Source organism: Talpa europaea, assembly GCF_964194135.1.
Source record: "Talpa europaea genome assembly, chromosome: 12".
NCBI classification, from domain to species: Eukaryota; Metazoa; Chordata; class Mammalia; order Eulipotyphla; family Talpidae; genus Talpa; species Talpa europaea.
Window position 1 is genome coordinate 33,033,156 of NC_140079.1, and position 18,603 is coordinate 33,051,758.

An 18,603-nucleotide genomic window follows, 5' to 3' on the forward strand; every position below is an offset into this window, starting at 1 on the left:
TAAGTTGATAAATATGTAATCCTAAAGAAATTATTTGCTTCTTTAGGTACTCAAATATGTTATAGAGCCCTATAACAGAATATAGGATATCTAATTGATAGCTAATATGAAATGTAAAATTTTCATTTTACAAATTCATGTAAAACTATACACCTATTCAAAAATTCTATATATTGGACCTCCCCGGTGGCGCAGTGGTTGAGTGCTGGGTTGCGAAGCTGCCCGCGGCCTCTGCGGCACCGGTTCGACCCCCGGCTGCTCCCTGGCCACCAGAGGAGGGTCCCACATGCCGCGCAGACCTCTCCTGCCGCCCGCTGCTCCCCTCAGCAGTGTACTTCGGTCCTTCTGCCTGCTCTGCTCCCCGCTCTTGCTCTGGTGAATTCTCTCACCCTCCCGCGCTTCGGACTCTACCCAGTGCATGTACAAACAAACAAACAAATAAATAAATAAAAATACATGCCTCTTTAAAAAAAAAAATTCTATATATCACAGAAGTGACAATAGACATCTCTCTTCAACTCAAATATTTACTAGTTATATGACATGGAGCAAATTACAAATCTGAGTCAGAGGTTTCATTCATAAATTGGACAAAGTAATAGAATCTGATAGAGTTGTCAGAATTAAAAAAAAAATCAATGCCAGGCATGGGGTGCATTGGGTACATGCTCAGTAAGTGCTGGTTGTTTTTAACCTCACTGCCAGTGACTGGTTAGGCTAGCCTGACAATGCCATCTGTGGCACTACAGACACTTCAGGATCACATGACCAATACCTATTGATGGATGTTGCAGCCAGCATGCGGACTTGGTGATGATTATCAGCAAGAAATTGTGGAAACACTTCATTTACAGGGAAGTCTTTTCCTGTGACATTAAGAATAGCCCATTTTGAATAAGGATCAACCTATTGGAAAAGAAAAACTGAGTTTAAATAGGAAATATTAAGAAAAATCACCACCATAAAAAAAAAAAGTGGCTTTCAAAGTTTCAGGGAATGGCCTCCTGGTGACACAGAAGTTAAAGTCTCCGCACCATCAAGATGTCACCAGCCACTACAGCATGAATTCAATCCCCAACCAGGAAGCTAACCTACGTGGCACAGCAGACCTCTTCTGTTTCCCTCACTGCTCCCCTCAGCAGTGTCTTTCAGTAGATCCACTTGTTCTGCTCTCGACTCTGTCTCTGGTGAATCCTCTTAACCCCCTGCCCCCAGCCCCGCATCTCTGGCCTACACCCAGTCCTTGTATGCATATATAAATAAAAATAAATTTTAAAAAAGGTTCAGGGGAGACCATTCTATTGTTTAATGTGAAATAACTCACCTCTAGCAAAGTTTTCAGGCATTTTACTAGTGCCATTCTTACAGAGAATATGAATTTCCCCTCCCTTGTTAAGTGCCTGAAATAAAGGGTTTCAATGTCAAATAATTATTCCAATGAAAACACAATCAAAATAATTAATGGACATTCAGGTTATTCTAGGTTGTCTCTAAAATTTCTTTCTGGGCCTCCCCAGTGGTGCAGCAGGTTGAGCGCCATACTGTGAAGTTGTCTGCAGCCTCAGCAGTGTGGGTTCGATCCTGGCTGGGCCAGCAAGAATCCCACATGGTACACAGACCTATCCTGTCACACCCGCTGCTCCCCTTAGCAGTGTATTTCTGTCGTCTGCCTGTTCTGCTCCCTGCTCTGTCTCTGGTGAATCCTCTCACCCTCCCGTGCCTCTGGCCTGTACCCCAGCTCTTGTATAAAAATAAATATTTTTTATAAATAAATAAATAAAATTTCTTTCCATACTAAATTTAATCCTTATTCTGTGGCATATAATCTCACTGCTGACCTCCCAAATTTCAGCTAAAAGAAAGTAATTTGAAAAGGAGTTTATTTTATTGTCTATTTATTTTATACGATTATGTCCTATTGTGGGATGATCAAGCTTCAGCTAATGATGCTATAGTAAAATTGTTTTACAAGGATAAAATTTTAATTTTTTGCTGTTCTATTAAAGATTACAAAACTGCATTCTGTACTGATGCACTCAAATAACATGATAAATGACATACACGTGCTGCTATAGAAGGATCATGGTGTTATTTCAGATTGTGACTGTATGTATCAAATAACCAGATAGTGACAAGTGTTCATTTTCGGAATATGAACAATTCTATTTAGCTTATTATACTGTGCTTTATTCCCATATATGTTAACCTATTAATTGATTCACAGGGAAATACACTAGACACACTAAGAAAGGCAAGCTTTAAGCGAAAAGCAGTGTAGTTATTAAAGCAGTTAAGGAGGGAAAACAAATTACTTTCTACTCTTGTTAAAAGATGTCTATCATTACATTCCAGGACTGGAAGAAATCACTGAGAGAAATGCAATTTGCCTTTGTATCCAGAAATAGCAAAAGAAAAATAGGAAATCCACAAAATAGTCTGTACCTACCAAAATGCTCCAACCACTGACAGAAACTGGCCTTGAGCGTCCCTTGTGCTCTCAGCGTCCAGATCACTGTGACACAGGTTTGTCACTACATGAAGGACGTGGTTTAAAATTGTTTTACAAACATCTTGGTCACGGCGATACAAAGAACACACATTGCTGTGACAGAGAAAGTTTAGCTTTATAAGCCTAACAGAATATACAGGTTAGCTTCTAAATTTAAAGTGAAGATAATATATGATTTTAGTTTCTTACGATAGCGGTTTCAGAAGTTCAACAACATCTTCCATTGGCAAGGGATAGTCTTCTCCAGGAAGCTCCCTTAAAAGTACTAAATACTAAGATAATAGGTAGATGATGATTTTTCCATAGACCATTTATTTAAATAAGTATAAATATACCCAAAAATTCATATATAGGTACAAACACACACACACACAAACACACACACACACACACAAAGGGCAGTGAATTTTTAAAACAGGCAATGGTGTATAAAGAGGGTTTGAAGTCAAACAGAACTGGCATAAAATCTCAGCTGCACTAAGTATTATTTGTGGTTAAAAAACCTGACTTGTCATCTTAGCCTTTGTACTCTTACCTGAAAAATGGGGGTATAGCAACTACCTGGCCAGGTTACTGTGAGGATTAAGGAAATGAAGTAAACGTCTAGAATTTATTGCAGGAATTCAACAAATGATAGTTGTTAGCACAGTCTCAGCAAGAAATTGAAACTATATTATAACCCTACCCACTCAAAATAGTGCCTGTGGATAAGAGTTGAATGGTTGAAATTTACTCTATTAGTGAATTTTGGAAAGCACGGAAGAAGTGAAATTAACTGGCTTTGCATCCCGGAAGGCAACATTGTAAGGCTGTCTCAGTACCAGGAACGCAAAGGGCTGCACAGCAAGTGCCAATCATAATGGCTTCTACCTTGTCTGAGAGCTGCTGCCAAGTAATTTCCTAGATAATGTCTAAGAAATCAGGAGACTTTCTTTCCTCTCATGTATATGTATAAAGATGTTTCTTAATCCTTCTCAGTTATTATGAGAACAGTAAATTAGACCATTTTAAACACTTAAAATATTTGCCGTAAGAGTCATACGTGATGTTACTGAGTATCTTGACTTTAAACAATGAAGCTGCAAGATAAGCATGCGGCCTTCTCCACTGCTCAGGGCCAGGGACTTTAAGCTACACTGTTTGCCAGGATGAGTCCAGGGTCAAAGGATTCGACCAAGCAAACTTCCCGGGGCCAGGGAGTGACCAGCATGTTCACAACAAGAACGTGGCCAAGACTTCTGCCAGCACTCACTCTGCATGTTTTCAAGAGGTTCTAATTAGAGGATCACCTGGCATGTTTCCCAGGGCTACGGAAAGCACCTGGCATGTTTGTCAGCTGCTGGCACTGGGGACATGACCATGGAATCCCCCAGCACACTCATTCTCTATGAGTACACTGGTGGGGGCTAAGGGAATACCCCACACGATCAGATTAGTTACACATAAGAATACAGTAAACCTGTAAATGTATTGAGGTTAAGTCTGAAGCCAGGATTCTGACTGTTGGAAAAGGAACCTACAAATTCAGAGAAAAAACCATTGGACTAGAAATGGAGATATCAGTAGGTAGATAGGTAGATAGGCAGGAGAAGGATTATTGTTGCAATATTCTCCTAAAGTCTAAGTGTAATCATGAAGAAACATGAAACAAACTCAAAGTGAGGGATTCTGCAGAACAAGTGGCTGTACTGTTCAAAAATTTGAAGGTCACAAAAGAAAGAATGAAGAAAGTTTGACTGTTTCAGACATGAATCAGACAACTAAATGCAAAGACACAAAGTTAGCTTCCTGATGAAAATGCTGTGGTAAAATATTACTGTCTTTAGGAAATATATACGGAACTATGAGGGACATCACCTATGCAACTTAATCTCAAAATGGTTCCAAAAAAAGGGGGGTGTGAGGGGGTGTGTGTAGAGAAAGAGAATAAGGCAATGTGATAAAATGGTAAGTACAGAAACTTATGAAGGTAATATGGGAGTTCTTGTAGTATTCTAACTCTACTGACATTTTGAAATCACATCAAAAACTTTAAAGCATATAGACTAAGGCAAGATTCTGACTTCAACTATAATGTTTATCATTTTTTCATTCAAAAAGTGTTAAAGTTTCAGTATCAAGTTAAATTTTTTTCTTGGGCCATCTTTAAAAAAGTTTATTTTTGTAACTAGATTCTCAGCTTTTTTTCTCAAGGAAGCAATTTCAAATATGTTAAGGTACTATATGATTTTTCTACATCAGTCCATTACATTCAGCCTGCAACATCAGACAGAATCAAAGCACTTCACTTAACTCACCATATGTAAGTAGAGAGGTTTAGTCAGGTCTAGCATGCTGGAATCAGTTAACATTAACAATTTCCTCCGAATATCAGCTGCTCGAAAGGACACAGTATTGGTCTGAGCAGTAGTTACACACATACACAAGAACTTGAGCATGTCTAAAAAAAGTAAATCTTGCTTTGACAGATGTTCTTCAGCTAAAGGATTCATGGCACCTAAAAATAAAAAGCACTTGCAGAGCTAAAGGGTACAAAATCAGCATCTTAAACATCAATTCCATATGCTCCCCTCTAAAAACAAAAGAGAGATAAAAGTATATGGAAAGCAAAATTATGGTGAAATTGATTACATACTAAAAGCATCAAAATACTTCTTAAAAGGCTTCCTTATGATTTTGTCATTAAGAAATAATCTGTGGAATAATCTCTATAGACAACATTCACTGCAGTGCTATTAATTATGGGAAGTAGGAATCTAAATTTCTGGCAATAAAAAATGGTAGGTTAAGATATGCTCTATGTGTTAACTGGAGTATTATGAAGTCATTAATGTATAACTATCAATATAAATAGCTACATGAAAAATACAAAACATTAAAAGAAAACAGACAAGGTATAAAAAGGCATTTGAATGTTAATGCTGATTACAAATTTCAAATGGTCTATATACAGTAACAGCAATGGTACTATGGACACTTTTTCACTGTCCTATTTTCTGAATAATCTATCATATGGCTTTATTTCTTTAGTGGTCATTTTAATTTCCCTCTGTGGAGAATAAAATAGGAAGCTAATTAGTTTTAAAAAGTCAAAAACATCTAAAATATATAGAAGGGGACAATCTTAAATAAGCTATACCGATGGAAAATGAAATAAGTATAAAACTGGTGTCTATGAGGCCATTTATACTACAGAATCAATCCAAAGAGGGAAAAGAAATCCCAAGCAGTAAATATATATTTACCAATAGTAACTTGGCTCTCTCCAGATTCATTTACATCACTAACACTAGCAGAATAATCACTAAATTGACTCATGGATGACTGATCCTCTACCTCCATTAGATTTTCATCAGACTCATCTTCCATTGGTTCTATTTCTCCATAATCAAGTGGCTTTCTGATAAAGGATGCCTAAAAATAAGAAAAAGAAGGATGGTCTTTTCAATTTAGTTCCTTTCAGAACAATGTTATACCTAAAATTTCCAGACAAGCAACTTAAGAGTCATGTATATGAAGACTGCAGTATTATTTCTATCTAATGTAAAATAGGAAAATGCAGAAATAAACTGCACATCTCTATATAACAAAACAATATGTAATCTTTATAAAAAATATTGCATATTAAGAAATTTTACATCAAATAAATTTAAAACAAAAGAAAAATGTTTGGTAACATCCAACACTGATGAGGGTAAGGGGGAAAATATGCATTGTTATGCATATTACTTAGAGAGCAATGACAATACCCAAAACTGAAATTCACATTTGTTCTCAACATTTCTAGAATTTATCCTATAGCCTTCATAGCATAAATAAAAACAGACAAAAGTATAAGAATCTTATCAAAGAACTCCTTGCATGACAAAACCACTTAAAATGTTAAGATCCGATCATGTAAAAATGCCTATGTTCTATTCCCATATAATGAAGCACCAAGCTACTGCTACAAACAATGTAAAATATAGCAGTATGCAGTGACAGAGGAAACCACCACAATTCATTATTAGGCAAAAAAAATCAAGTCACATAATATTTTTTCACTCAGTTGATACATGTATGTACTTGCTGTGTTAGGCACCATTCCAGACAAAAAAAGTAAGTAGAACATAAGCCCATTTGTATGGAAGAGGAAATATAAATACCACAGCAAGAGTTTTGTTTTCATGTTTAACAATAGAGAATTATTTTGAATTCTGGGTACAGTGTTAAACAGAAAGAGCATGTGCCTAGACGATTAGTTCCCAATTACAATTCAGACTATTACTACTTACTGAGAAAATAAAAACCACACTTGGTATTGACATTAAAAAGCAATCAAGGGGGCCTCCCCGGTGGTGCAGCAGTTGAGCACTGGGTTGCGAAGCTGCCGGCAGCCTCTGCAGCGTTCCCTGGCTGCTCCCCGGCCACCGGAGGAGGGTCCCGCATGGCGTGCAGACCTCTCCTGCCACCCGCTGCTCCCCTCAGCAGTGTACTTGGGTCCCTCTGCCTGCTCTGCTCCCCGCTCTGGCTCTGGTGAATTCTCTCACCCTCCCACGCTTCTGAGTGTACCCAGTGCTTGTATAAATAAATAAACAAATAAATCTTAAAAAAAAAAAAAAAGCAATCAAGGGCCTCCCCAGTGGTGCAGCAGTGTACTTAGTCAGTCTGCCTGTTCTGCTCCCCCCTCTGGCTCTGGTGAATTCTCTCACCCTCCCGCGCTTCTGACTGTACCGAGTGTTTGTATAAATAAATAAATAAATCTTAAAAAAAAAAAAAAGCAATCAAATATATTCCCAAACCAAATAACTCCACTTAATTTCCACATTTTAAAAAACATACTGCGTATTGTGAGGCATCTCTATAGGCATTTCCATGGAAGAAAAAAAAGCATAAGACAGGAAGCATACTTACTAAACTTCTACAAATATCTGCAATATCATTCATTAGCTTTGATGTTAACAATCGTAGGAAAAAGCCAGATGCTATCTTATGTGGATTGTGCTGTAATTAATTGGAAAAAAGTAAACAAAGAAATAAACAATTATTCCTGAGAGGAAATATTTTCTCTATCTTAAATAAAATGTAGTCTTTCTTTTACACTGGCTATTCTTTATCATAAGAAACATGGGAATGAGTTTACTATTTAGGTCCAAGCTATAAATTGCTTCAAAAACACTAACCTCTTTTGTTAGTCATAATAAGTGTAGCACATATCTTTCATAGTACATAAATAACATGAAAGTAAAATACCAGCTATTGATACTAAACATAAGCAAGCAATAATTGTAGCTTACAATTCTCTCCTTTTCCAGTTATTCCAAAATCCAAAAACATGTATTACAAAACCCAAAATCTGGGCCTTCCTGGTGTTAAGACACAGCCTATGAGGCTGTCTGCAGCCACTGCAGCACAAGTTCCACCCACCACAGGTCAGGGAGCTGCCCACATGGCGCAGCAGACGTCTCCTGACTCGCCTGCTGCTCCTCTCAGCAGTGTATTCAGTCAATCTACCTGTTCTGTTCCCTGCTCTGTCTCTGGTGAATCCTCTCACCACCACCACCACCCCCGCCACACACACACACACACGCACACACACACACACACCCCTCTGGCCTATACTCCAGTTCTTGAATGAATAATAAAATAAATCTTTAAAAAAAAAACAAAACCCAAAATCTATGCTGGTAATATTGCTATATGGTCATGTACTTAATATTAGCTTTCACAATTGTTTCCAACAATTAGCAACACTTGGGCCTGGCACAGCTATCACTTAGGCCTCCTCCAAAGATAACATACAGTAGCACTTTTCTGCCAAATGTTATGCAAGACTCTCTGGGCAAAGAGTACTACACATGCTGGAGTTCTCCACCTCTGTGGCCCTGTATAGTGGTTTGCACATCACATAGTTACTAGTCAGTAATTTTTTATTCGGTAAATGAAAATAAGTCAGAATAAAAGCTACCTAAGTATCTTTATATAAAAGTGATAAGATAATCTCAGAAACCTTTCTGAAATGATGAGTTTCATGAGAAACTCCAATGACCTCCAGCTCTATTCCTCTAGATACTACCTTTATTTACCATTCAGTTTAATTTAAAATCAGTATGCAATCTTATAAATGACCCAAAACATAGTAACACCATCCAGTGATCTGCCTCCTAGAAAGGCTCCACTGTCAAGTAGGAAGAATATCTTACCTTGGTACAGCTACACAAACAACTTGTACATAGATGCATCATATTTCTCAATGAAGCAATTCTAGATTCCTCATTTGTCTTATTTTTGAACAAAGTGATACTTTCTCCTGCACACTGCATTAGAGACTATTAAGAATAAAAGAAGGAAAAACAAAATTAACAGTCGACTATAAATCAGAGATATTCTGCAGGGGAGGGGGAGGGAGAAAAATCAAAACAGGTTTGGGAAGAGCACAAGTGACTATGGTGATGGTGCACGGGTGAATTGGGTGGTGGGAATTTTACAATGATTATACCTGAGAGGAGAAAGTATGAAAGCATACCTTATATAAAGTTTTACTTAAGAGGCAAAATTGTTTTAAGAAGTTACACTTGATGAGAGCGTATAATTAAGAATTATGAACAATTTTTTTAAATAAAAAACTCATCTTGTTCTTTTTTTCCATTAAATTTTTTTTTGCTTTATTAAATTCTTTTTTATTTAAATTTTATTTTTATATCCCCCATACAATTACAACCCCCTTATTTTGACCCCAAGCCCTCCTTTCCCCACCCCCCAACCCCCATAGAGTGTCTCTGGTTCATAGTTGTTTGTCGATTTTGATATTTTCTTTCTTATAGTTATTCTTTTTCCTGGTCCCTTATTTAAGTTTTCTAGATTCCTGCTATGAGTGAGACCATCCGGTATTTTTCTTTTTCTTTCTGGCTTATTTCACTGAGCATGATCCCTCCCAGCAACATCCATGTTGCTGCAAATTGCATGTGTTTATCTTTTTTGAATGCTCAGTAATATTCCATGGTGTATATGTACCACATCTACTTCATCCAGTCATCTATTTTTGGGCATTTGGGTTGTTTCCAAAGCTTATCTATTGTAAACAGTGCTGCTATAAACATAGGGGTGCAGGTGCTCTTTGGAATTGATGTTTCTGTGTCCTTTGGGTAAATACTGAGGAGTGGAATTTCTGGATCATATGGAAGCTCTATGTTTAGTAGGTCAAGAAATCTGACCAGTTTGCACTCCCACCAACAGTGCAGGAGAGTTCCTTTTTCTCTACAACCTCGCCAACATTTGTTGTTGCTAGTTTTTTTAATATGTGCCATTCTCACTGGTGTAAGATTGTAGTTTTAGTTTGCATTTCCCTGATTACAAGTGATGTTGAACATTTTTTCATATGCCTGTTGGCCATTTGCATTTCCTCTTCAGAGAATTTTCTTTTTAGCTCTTCTGCCCATTTTTTGACTGGATTATTTTCTTTGTTTTTGTTGAGTATCATCAGCTCTTTGAAGATTTTTGTGATCAGTCCTTTATCATTAGTGTTGTGCGCAAAAATGTTCTCCCAGTCGGTGGGGTTTCTCTTTATTTTTGTTATTGTCTCTTTTGCTGTGCAGAAGCACTTTAATTTGATATAGTCCCAGCCGTTTATCTTTGCCTTCACTATCACTGCTTTGGGTGATGTGTCTGTTCCCATTAAATTTAATAGTGGAAAGTTTAATCTCAAAACAAAGAAAAAAATCTACATAATTATGAGTTCTTCTCCATGGAATTAAAAGAGGATCTTATAACTTTCAAGAACCGATTCTTACAAATACTGACATAGTATGTAGAGCTGAAAATAAGTTTCATGGTTAGAGTCTACCTGATTAACACTCTTGGTCAAGAATTCTTTAGGGTAGTTTATCACAAGAAAATTTGGGGGGAAAAAAAAAAGAAAATTTTTGAAAAACATAGATAAAAATCTGTTCTTTAATGAGATTAACTTTTGTGACATGCTCTTACTACAGTTATCTTAAAATAATTTCAAATCTTTTATGGAAGGACACAAGTATAATTTCTTTTCAAACTGCATAAATGAAAATAATAGGGTTAACCTCCATAAAAATTTGTCTTTTCTAAACAAATATATCAATTTTTCCAAGAATACATTTCATTAAAAATAACATAAATGTTATTAGTGTAAATTGTCCTACCTTAGCTTTCTGGAATAGCTCTGATTTATACACTTCCTCTTCAGTTATTACACCCACAGAACAATAGCAGCCAAGGACACCCACCAAAAGACTTGAACATCGGACAAGTGTTTCTGAATTTGTAGTCTTAAAGTAAAACACAAATCAATACATATTTCATAATAATTTTGAATATTTTACAATTATCTTTTCCAAAAACAAATTTTATGTACCTATTAAAAAAAACAAAAGTCCAGGGGGCCTCCCTGATGGCGCAAGGGGTTAAATCTCAGCACTATGAAGCTGTCCACAGCCACTGCAGCATGAGTTCCATCACCGGCCAGGGAACAACCCACATGGCACAGCAGATCTCGCCTGTCTCCCCCACTGCTACCCCTGGCAGTGTATTTCAGTAGATCTGCCTGTTCTGCTCCCCATTCTGTCTCTGGTGAATCTTCTTACCCACCCACCCCCTGCACCTCTGGCCTACACCCCAGCTCTTATAAGTATAAGCTCTTATAAATAAACCTTTTTTTAAAAAAAGAAACAAAAGTCCAGTTAATTGAGTTGTTAGTGAAATATTCTGATGATCGCTAAAAACAGAACTGGGATAACCTGGAATCTCAGGAAAAATAAATGTATTTCCTAATGGCCCAGTAAGGTATCTTCTCATAAAATGAAACTATATACTGCACATGAAGTGTCTGAGGTAGAGGAAAAAGACAAAAACTGATAGGCAAATAAATGTCTGTAATGCTTAGTACATGAGTAGAAATTAGATTCATATAGAGAAACATAAAGTGACACTCTGAGCATCTGAAGGACACAAGCCTTGACTTATTCACATTTTTTAATTACACAAATTAGCACAATATATTTTTGTAAGTAGGTACTGCTTCCAACTTTATAGGATTACATAAGAATGTGCAAAGGTTACCAAGGTTTTTAGATTATTTTTTAAATTTGATACTATAGGAAATGGTTAGTGGTTAAATGAAGAAAAAGAACCTCTCAGTACAGAGAAGAGATACTGTAGGAAGATACTGTAGGATATGGCATTTTGGGAAAACATAGAAGACCATTATTACTTTGCAATCAAAGTAGTTATAACTATAATGCAGAATGTCAGTAATGAAAGGTGGGACAGATGACACAGTCACATGTCTTCTGGTTCTTTGAGTTATTCTCCCTGGCTACTGTATCCACACCTTAGAGTAGTTTATAGATTTTATTTTGTTCAACAAATATTGTACCATTTACCATGCAACAATGCACAGTGGATGATAAAATGATTAATAAAAACGTGTATGCCCTTTAAGGAGCTCACAATACAGGTTAAGAGATGCTTGTGTGTTAAACTTACATACAAATATCCACAGCATAAAGAGGCTGTGTCATTTAAAAATAGATATATTAACTACTATGCCTATGAAAATTAAAACATGAGCTATTATGGCTGACATTATGGCTTTAGCAAAGATTCTGACATGTGGATGAGTTCAGCACACAGTCATAGAAAGACATTTCATGTTGAAGAAACTGGATTTTTGGTAAGAGAAGAACACACACAGAAAATTTGTAATTTTAAGAAGACACAAGAAAATGGTATGAGAAAAATTATCCAAGGACCTCTAAAATAAAGGTGACTTCAAATTAATTTATTACAATAACCATGTCTACCTCTCCCACCGGTGCCAGTCCCATCCTATTACTGTAACATTTCTCTCCTCTGTACTGAGAGGTTCTTTTTCATCATTTAACCACTAACCATTATTCCCCAGTAGCTTACCCAAAGAATTCTATGTTAATGTCTACTGGAATTCCTGATAAAAATGAAATAACTCATTATATTTCTTCAGTTTTTCCTTTTTCATGTCAATTTTTCTCTATTGTACTTCTGTACTCATCGCTTTGCTTTTAAATCAAATTTCTCACCATCCTTAGTGCTTTTCCTGCCTCTGTTTTTCCATCCTAACAGTCTACCAAAATTGAACCAAAACCAGATTTTAGTTCTTTTAAAAAGTCTCACCTCAGATGTGTAGTTATTGAGAAGCTGTTCTGATAATCCCAGAAGATAGCGATCCAGTGATTCCTTGAGATTCTGGTGGACAGAAAGGCCTACACTGGACTGGTGCTTTTCTACAGTGCATTCTTTCCCAACAGTTAAAAAGTCCATCTTGTCAAAAGTTGTCTGGAGAAATAGTTCTTCTACTTCTGAGAATGAAGAATCTTCCTTCTCTTTATGGTGCTGTTCACTTGAAAATAATTAATTAATAATCAAACTACCTAATACTCCACCTACACATAGCATCAGTATATTAAAAATGAAAATATTAACTTAGAATCTACATTATTTAAAGACTGCTTAGACAACAGAGTATTTTTTTAAATGTTTGTCTTCTTTGAACTTTGAGACACATGCTATCAAGTTAATTATTCAATAGCAAATTTTACTAATAGCTGACAAAGGAATACCAGTTACAACCTCAATGGCAAAGTTTCAGAAGGAAAACATTAATACCAATATAAGCCCTAAGAATAGCAGCCCTCTGATTTCTCTGAAATGCAGGAATATTTCTCATCTTATGCCCTCTTGAGGCAGAGTAAGAATCTTCAAGTCAGTGCATCAGTTTAAGTTATAGTGATAAAACATTAGCTTCTTAAGACAATCAACAAAAATGAAGTTTTATAATATATGTTTTCCATATCCCCAATTATCTTTAGTTCTAAAAGCTAAGTCATTTTACTTGACATATAAAAATGGGTTACATCTTTAAAGAACTCATTTCACATAATTTTGTGTTCTTAATTTCCCATCACAACCATTCTTTTTCTTTCAATGATGTGTCATACTCTACAGCATTCAAAACGGTAAGCTAGATCTAAAATTAGAGATAGTTTAAATCATTCAATTCAAAGAACCTTTGCCTAACAGTGGCGATTTTTTAATTGACCTAAAGTTCATAATTATAAGATGCAGCTGCCAAAATCATTACCATTGTAATTAAAGCTATATCTTCAAATAACACAGAATTCTATTAGATAACATACCATTCTGGCAGACTTTCAAAAAAATTCATTGCAGCTTTACAGTTTTTCATAGTGAGACTCACAAGAATTTTCTCCAATGAGAGAAGAGGAAAATTACTATAAAAAAAATAAAAATCTTCACTTAGCAGCAAAATGCATTAAACTTAAGTGTCTATGATTATAAATCTTGGCCTCAAGAATTTGAATCCAAAATTAAAACTGCTTCCATGTGCACAGAATTTCATAACATCTAAAAGGAGAATTTATGGAGCATACACTAGGTACACTTCCTAGAAACAGACTTATGTCTAAGTTTTAAAGATCATTTCTGAAATAAACATTATGAAACTCAAGTGAAATCACCATGATCCAGAGGTCTGTTTGTCAATCATTCAGTTCAATTACCATCAGCTGAAAGGCTTACTGGGCAGTAAAGTCCCATCCTAGAGCTTACGTGCCATTTTTGCCTTTCTTTCATTTCTTTACCCCAATAATTTAACCTGTTTCATGTACAAGATACTCTCTTTATGATTCCAGAAGACACCCTGGATATATGTTCAGATGAGCCAATTGACAAAAGATCACAAAGGAATACTTCAGCACTCAAAAAATTTTAGGCCTGTTCTTCATTCTCATCCCCCTATTCCCTCTGTCTAGGCAGAGACCGAAACAAAGTAAAAAAACCTAAACACAGAATACAGTAAAAGCACTACAAAAAGGGTGCTGTTTAATACTGAGAGCTAGTTCTGGGAAATTCTGCATTACCACTGTGAAATAAAGCCACCTAGCATCAAATTAGTAATGGAGGGCAATTTATGAAATAAAAAACAGCACATGTTAACTGGAACTCAAGTTACCTGTACAAAATTGGAGGTACTGTACTGTCTTCTAAGTCATCCTCTAAATGACAGGATAAGAGCCATTTCATTATCAATTCCTTTAAAGAAAGACTTCTGTTTACTTCACATATATTCTGTTCCATTCCTGTTTTTAATGTTTCTGGAACTACATAGATGGTCAATGCCGAAGTCAAGCAGCAGACTGCAGGACTGAAACAGAACAGGATGATCAAGGTTAAAAGTACCTTGGGAACAAAAACTTTATCTTAGTTACTGCTGTGCTGTCAGTGATACATGGTAAGCATACAGTAAATTTTTGTTGACTAAGTAAACACAAAATGTTGAAAAAAATCTGACTACATTTAAGAAGATGTTTGACAATATGCAGTACTAGTTAAAAAAAATAAGGTTTAGGGGCCTCCCTGGTGGTGCAAGGGGTTAAGACACAACCTATGAAGCTGTCTGCAGCCACTGCAGCACGAATTCGATCACCTGGCCTGCCTACATGGGGCAGCAGACCGCTTCTGACTCGCCACTGCTCCCCTCAGCAGTGTACTTCCATCAATTTGCCTGTTCTGTTCCCCACTCTGTCTCTGGTGAATCCTCTCACCCCCCACACCTCTGGCTGTACCCCAGCTCTTGTATGCATAAATAAATAAATCTTAAAAAAAAATTAAGATTTACAAGTAGCAAGCAAATAATTACTTGTCAATTAAAATAATAGAAATTTAAATGCTTAATTTTTCAAAATTGGCCTTAATAATTGCTCCACATTTGAAACTAACTTGATAGTTATTCATTTATTAAGACGTTTTGGAAAAACAACAAAGTTTCTGAAATACAATTTATCATATCTTTTTTGTTTTTAAAGATTTATTTATTTATACAAACACTAGGTACAGTCAGAAGCGTGGGAGGGTGAGAGAATTCACCAGAGTCAGAGCAGAGAGCAGAGCGACGAAACACACTGCTGACGGGAGCAGCGGGCCGCAGGAGAGATCTGCGCGCCATGTGGGACCCTCACCCAGTAGCCGAGGATCGAACTGGCGCTGCAGAGGCTGCAGGCAGCTTCGCAACCCAGCGCTCAACCGCTGCGCCATCGGGGAGGCCCACAATTTATCATATCTTTAACTGAAGTTTCAAACTACAAAAATGAGCAGGGTATGGAAGACATGCACATATATGTTCATGCATGCCCACGCACATTCACTCACATACACAGAAAAATCTAGTACAATGCAGTCACTTACCATGAGGGTTTGCAGGCTGATCCAGTAAATAACTTCCAGAATTCTCTGTCAAACTCAACTAAATTGCTTTGAATTATGGCTCCAAGCAAGCCAAAATTTTCAGTTTGTATTTGTTCAGAACTTATACCACGAAAGGTAAGAGACCAGATTTTAGCCCAGAGTCTCAATAAATCTGACTTTTGTGAGCTTTCGAGGTGTGATTTCCCACCTTGACACAATGCAACCTCTGTAAGGCAGCGTAACACATATGGCGTGCGCTCCCCACGGCGCTGTTGGGGTAGAAGCTGGCATAATATCATTAGTAACGATGACATTTCACTGTTAGGTAGACTTGCAGGATATTTTGATATTAATTGAGTCACAATCTGTAACCTAAAAGAAAAAAAGGATATATAATTTGAAAATCATTCTATTAACAAGCTAAATGAAAATACAGACATTGTACCCATATAATAATCCTACTTACAGGATCACCATCATCCTTTTTCATACTACTTTCAAATAAATCTTAATATCTATTAGTCATTACTGCCTAAATAGCAAGAAGTTGACAGTTTTTTGGCTAGCTGGGTAAGTTATATTTTCTTGACCTAAAAACTTTAAATAATAATTAAATTAGCAATATTCTATATTCAAAGTTATTAGACCTAACCCTGAGCTTCAGCCACGAAAAATATTCCTCTAAAACAGAAAAACAAGAAATTTTTTTCTTGACATTAATTAATTCAATATCTGAGGCGAGTCCTCTAGAATGCGAATTACTCAAGCTAGAAGCTTTATCTTATTCATCTCTGTGTCCTTCAGGCTTAGCACACAGCAGGTATCCAAAGATAACTCCTGACTGAATAGGCAAATTAAAGAATCTGAAATAGGTATCCTCAACTATCTAAACTAAATATGAGCTTAAGCAATGGTGTCTAAATCAACACACTCCTCCCCACCCCCATCTCATCTATGTTTAAACATTCCATCAACATGGTAAAAATCAAAAGAACAACAATCACAAAACTTTTTGACAAGTTCCTGATTGTCCTTAGGTGACTCAAACTTTCTAGGTTTGTTTCCTTCTTCGTAAGGTGAACAGGACAAATTAAAAGAATTCTAGAGTCCTACGTGATCCCACAGAATCTCACAATTTCTTAAACAAAGAAATTTCTTTGTTTAAGAAATTGTGACTGTTTTAGGAGAGTCAAGAACATAGCAAATAAGAAAAAAATTACTTTTCATCATGGCATATAGTCAAAAATTATTCCATGATTTCTAAATGCTATTTTCAATTTCTTCCTAATTTAATAGTTTGAGGTGCTATGCATGCTAACCTCTTTGTGCTAAGGTATACAACTTAGTAAATTCCAGGAGGCAGATATTACCGACTTCCTACCAAGCAGCCATTCCCCCCTCTTTCTTCCTATGGCAATATTCTTAGAAAGGTGGCTCTGGCCCTGGGCCAGCAGCTGAGCCATAGTGGTCGAACACAATATATCCTGGCAATCAACTGTCACCTTCGCTTTTGTCAGTGGCTGGCTTGGAAGTGCACAATTGACCTAATCTGGCCAGTGAGATTACAGGATTCAACTGGAAGTCATGCAAGAAAAACTACTAAAACGACACTGACTGAAAAAATAATTTTACCAAGGTATAAGATGAAAATCATTCTGTGACTTCTGCAGATTATCTTTTATTACTTCCCAGCCTAATTCTATTTTCTTCTTTTTGCAGGGTGAACTGTAATCATTAAAATCTCTTTGTGTGATAGTATAAGACTGAGTAATCTCCAATGATTTGCTATCTTCACTAAAAACCTGTAAAACAACAAAAAGAAAAGTATATGTTTTCATCACTATTGTTTTCTAACAGTTCATTAGGAAAAAAAAAAGTTCCTCCCAAATAAAGATACAGGGAAGTCATAAAGCCAGAGAAATTACAGAAAGATATATATGATAATATAGTAAGAATCAAACATTTTGCATGATTGTGGTGGTGGCTCTCTTGAAAGCAGACATGCCCAAGTAATGTATTAGTTTTATATCTTTGGAACATTTACTGAAAGCATCAAGATGTCTTCGTAAAGTGAATACTTGTATTTTCAAAGGGATTAAATCATAAAGTTAGCTTTAAGAAAATCTTTGACTTTCATATCATTTGAAAATTATTACATAAAATCTTAAATCTCCAGGATAGAAAGTTTTACTTAAACATTAAGCCTTCCACCCCTATGTTTATTGCAGCACTATTTACAATAGGTAAAAGCTGGCAACAACCCAAATACCCAAAAATAGATGACTGGATCAAGAAGATGTGGTATATATGCATAATGGAATATTATTCAGCAATCAAAAAAGACAAACTCATGCCATTCGCAGCAACATGGATGGAGCTAGAAGGAATTATGCTCAGTGAAATAAGCCAGAAGAAAAAGAAAAATATTGGATGGTTTCACTTATTGCAAGAATATAGGGAAACCAAATAAGACATCAGTGCAAAAAAATAGTAACAGTACAAAACACAACAAAGCAAAAACAGACAATTATAAATCAGAGACATCCTGCAGGGGAGGAAGAGGAAGAGGGATCAGAGGAAAGGAGGGAGGAGAATAGGGGACTGAGGTGATGGCACAATGATGTAAAAAATTTTAAAATTTTCAAAAAAAAAGGGCCTCCCCTGTGGTGCAGCAGTTGAGCGCTGGGTTGCGAAGCTGCCTGCAGCCTCTGCAGCGCAGGTTCGATTCCCGGCCCCCGGGTAAGGGTCCCACATGGCACGCAGATCTCTCCTGCCGCACCTGCTGCTCCCCTCAGCAATGTGCTTCATCAGTCTGCCTGCTCTGCTCTGCTCTCTGCTCTGAC

General features: G+C 36.6%; 1 protein-coding gene across 1 annotated transcript in view; it reads right to left on the reverse strand.

Annotated features, from left to right (window-relative positions):
• Positions 1–18,603, reverse strand: part of ATM (ATM serine/threonine kinase) — a gene marked incomplete at both ends in the record, with an annotated part of 98,610 nt that overhangs the window by 67,606 nt on the left and 12,401 nt on the right. Inside the window, 14 exons of the mRNA XM_084249568.1 lie at positions 776–906; positions 1,325–1,400; positions 2,447–2,602; positions 2,699–2,781; positions 4,807–5,006; positions 5,755–5,923; positions 7,403–7,492; positions 8,692–8,817; positions 10,663–10,788; positions 12,671–12,896; positions 13,693–13,788; positions 14,529–14,720; positions 15,761–16,132; positions 17,393–17,562. Coding sequence (XP_084105694.1) covers positions 776–906; positions 1,325–1,400; positions 2,447–2,602; positions 2,699–2,781; positions 4,807–5,006; positions 5,755–5,923; positions 7,403–7,492; positions 8,692–8,817; positions 10,663–10,788; positions 12,671–12,896; positions 13,693–13,788; positions 14,529–14,720; positions 15,761–16,132; positions 17,393–17,562 — 2,213 coding nt within the window. The remainder of the gene's footprint in view (positions 1–775; positions 907–1,324; positions 1,401–2,446; positions 2,603–2,698; positions 2,782–4,806; positions 5,007–5,754; positions 5,924–7,402; positions 7,493–8,691; positions 8,818–10,662; positions 10,789–12,670; positions 12,897–13,692; positions 13,789–14,528; positions 14,721–15,760; positions 16,133–17,392; positions 17,563–18,603) is intronic.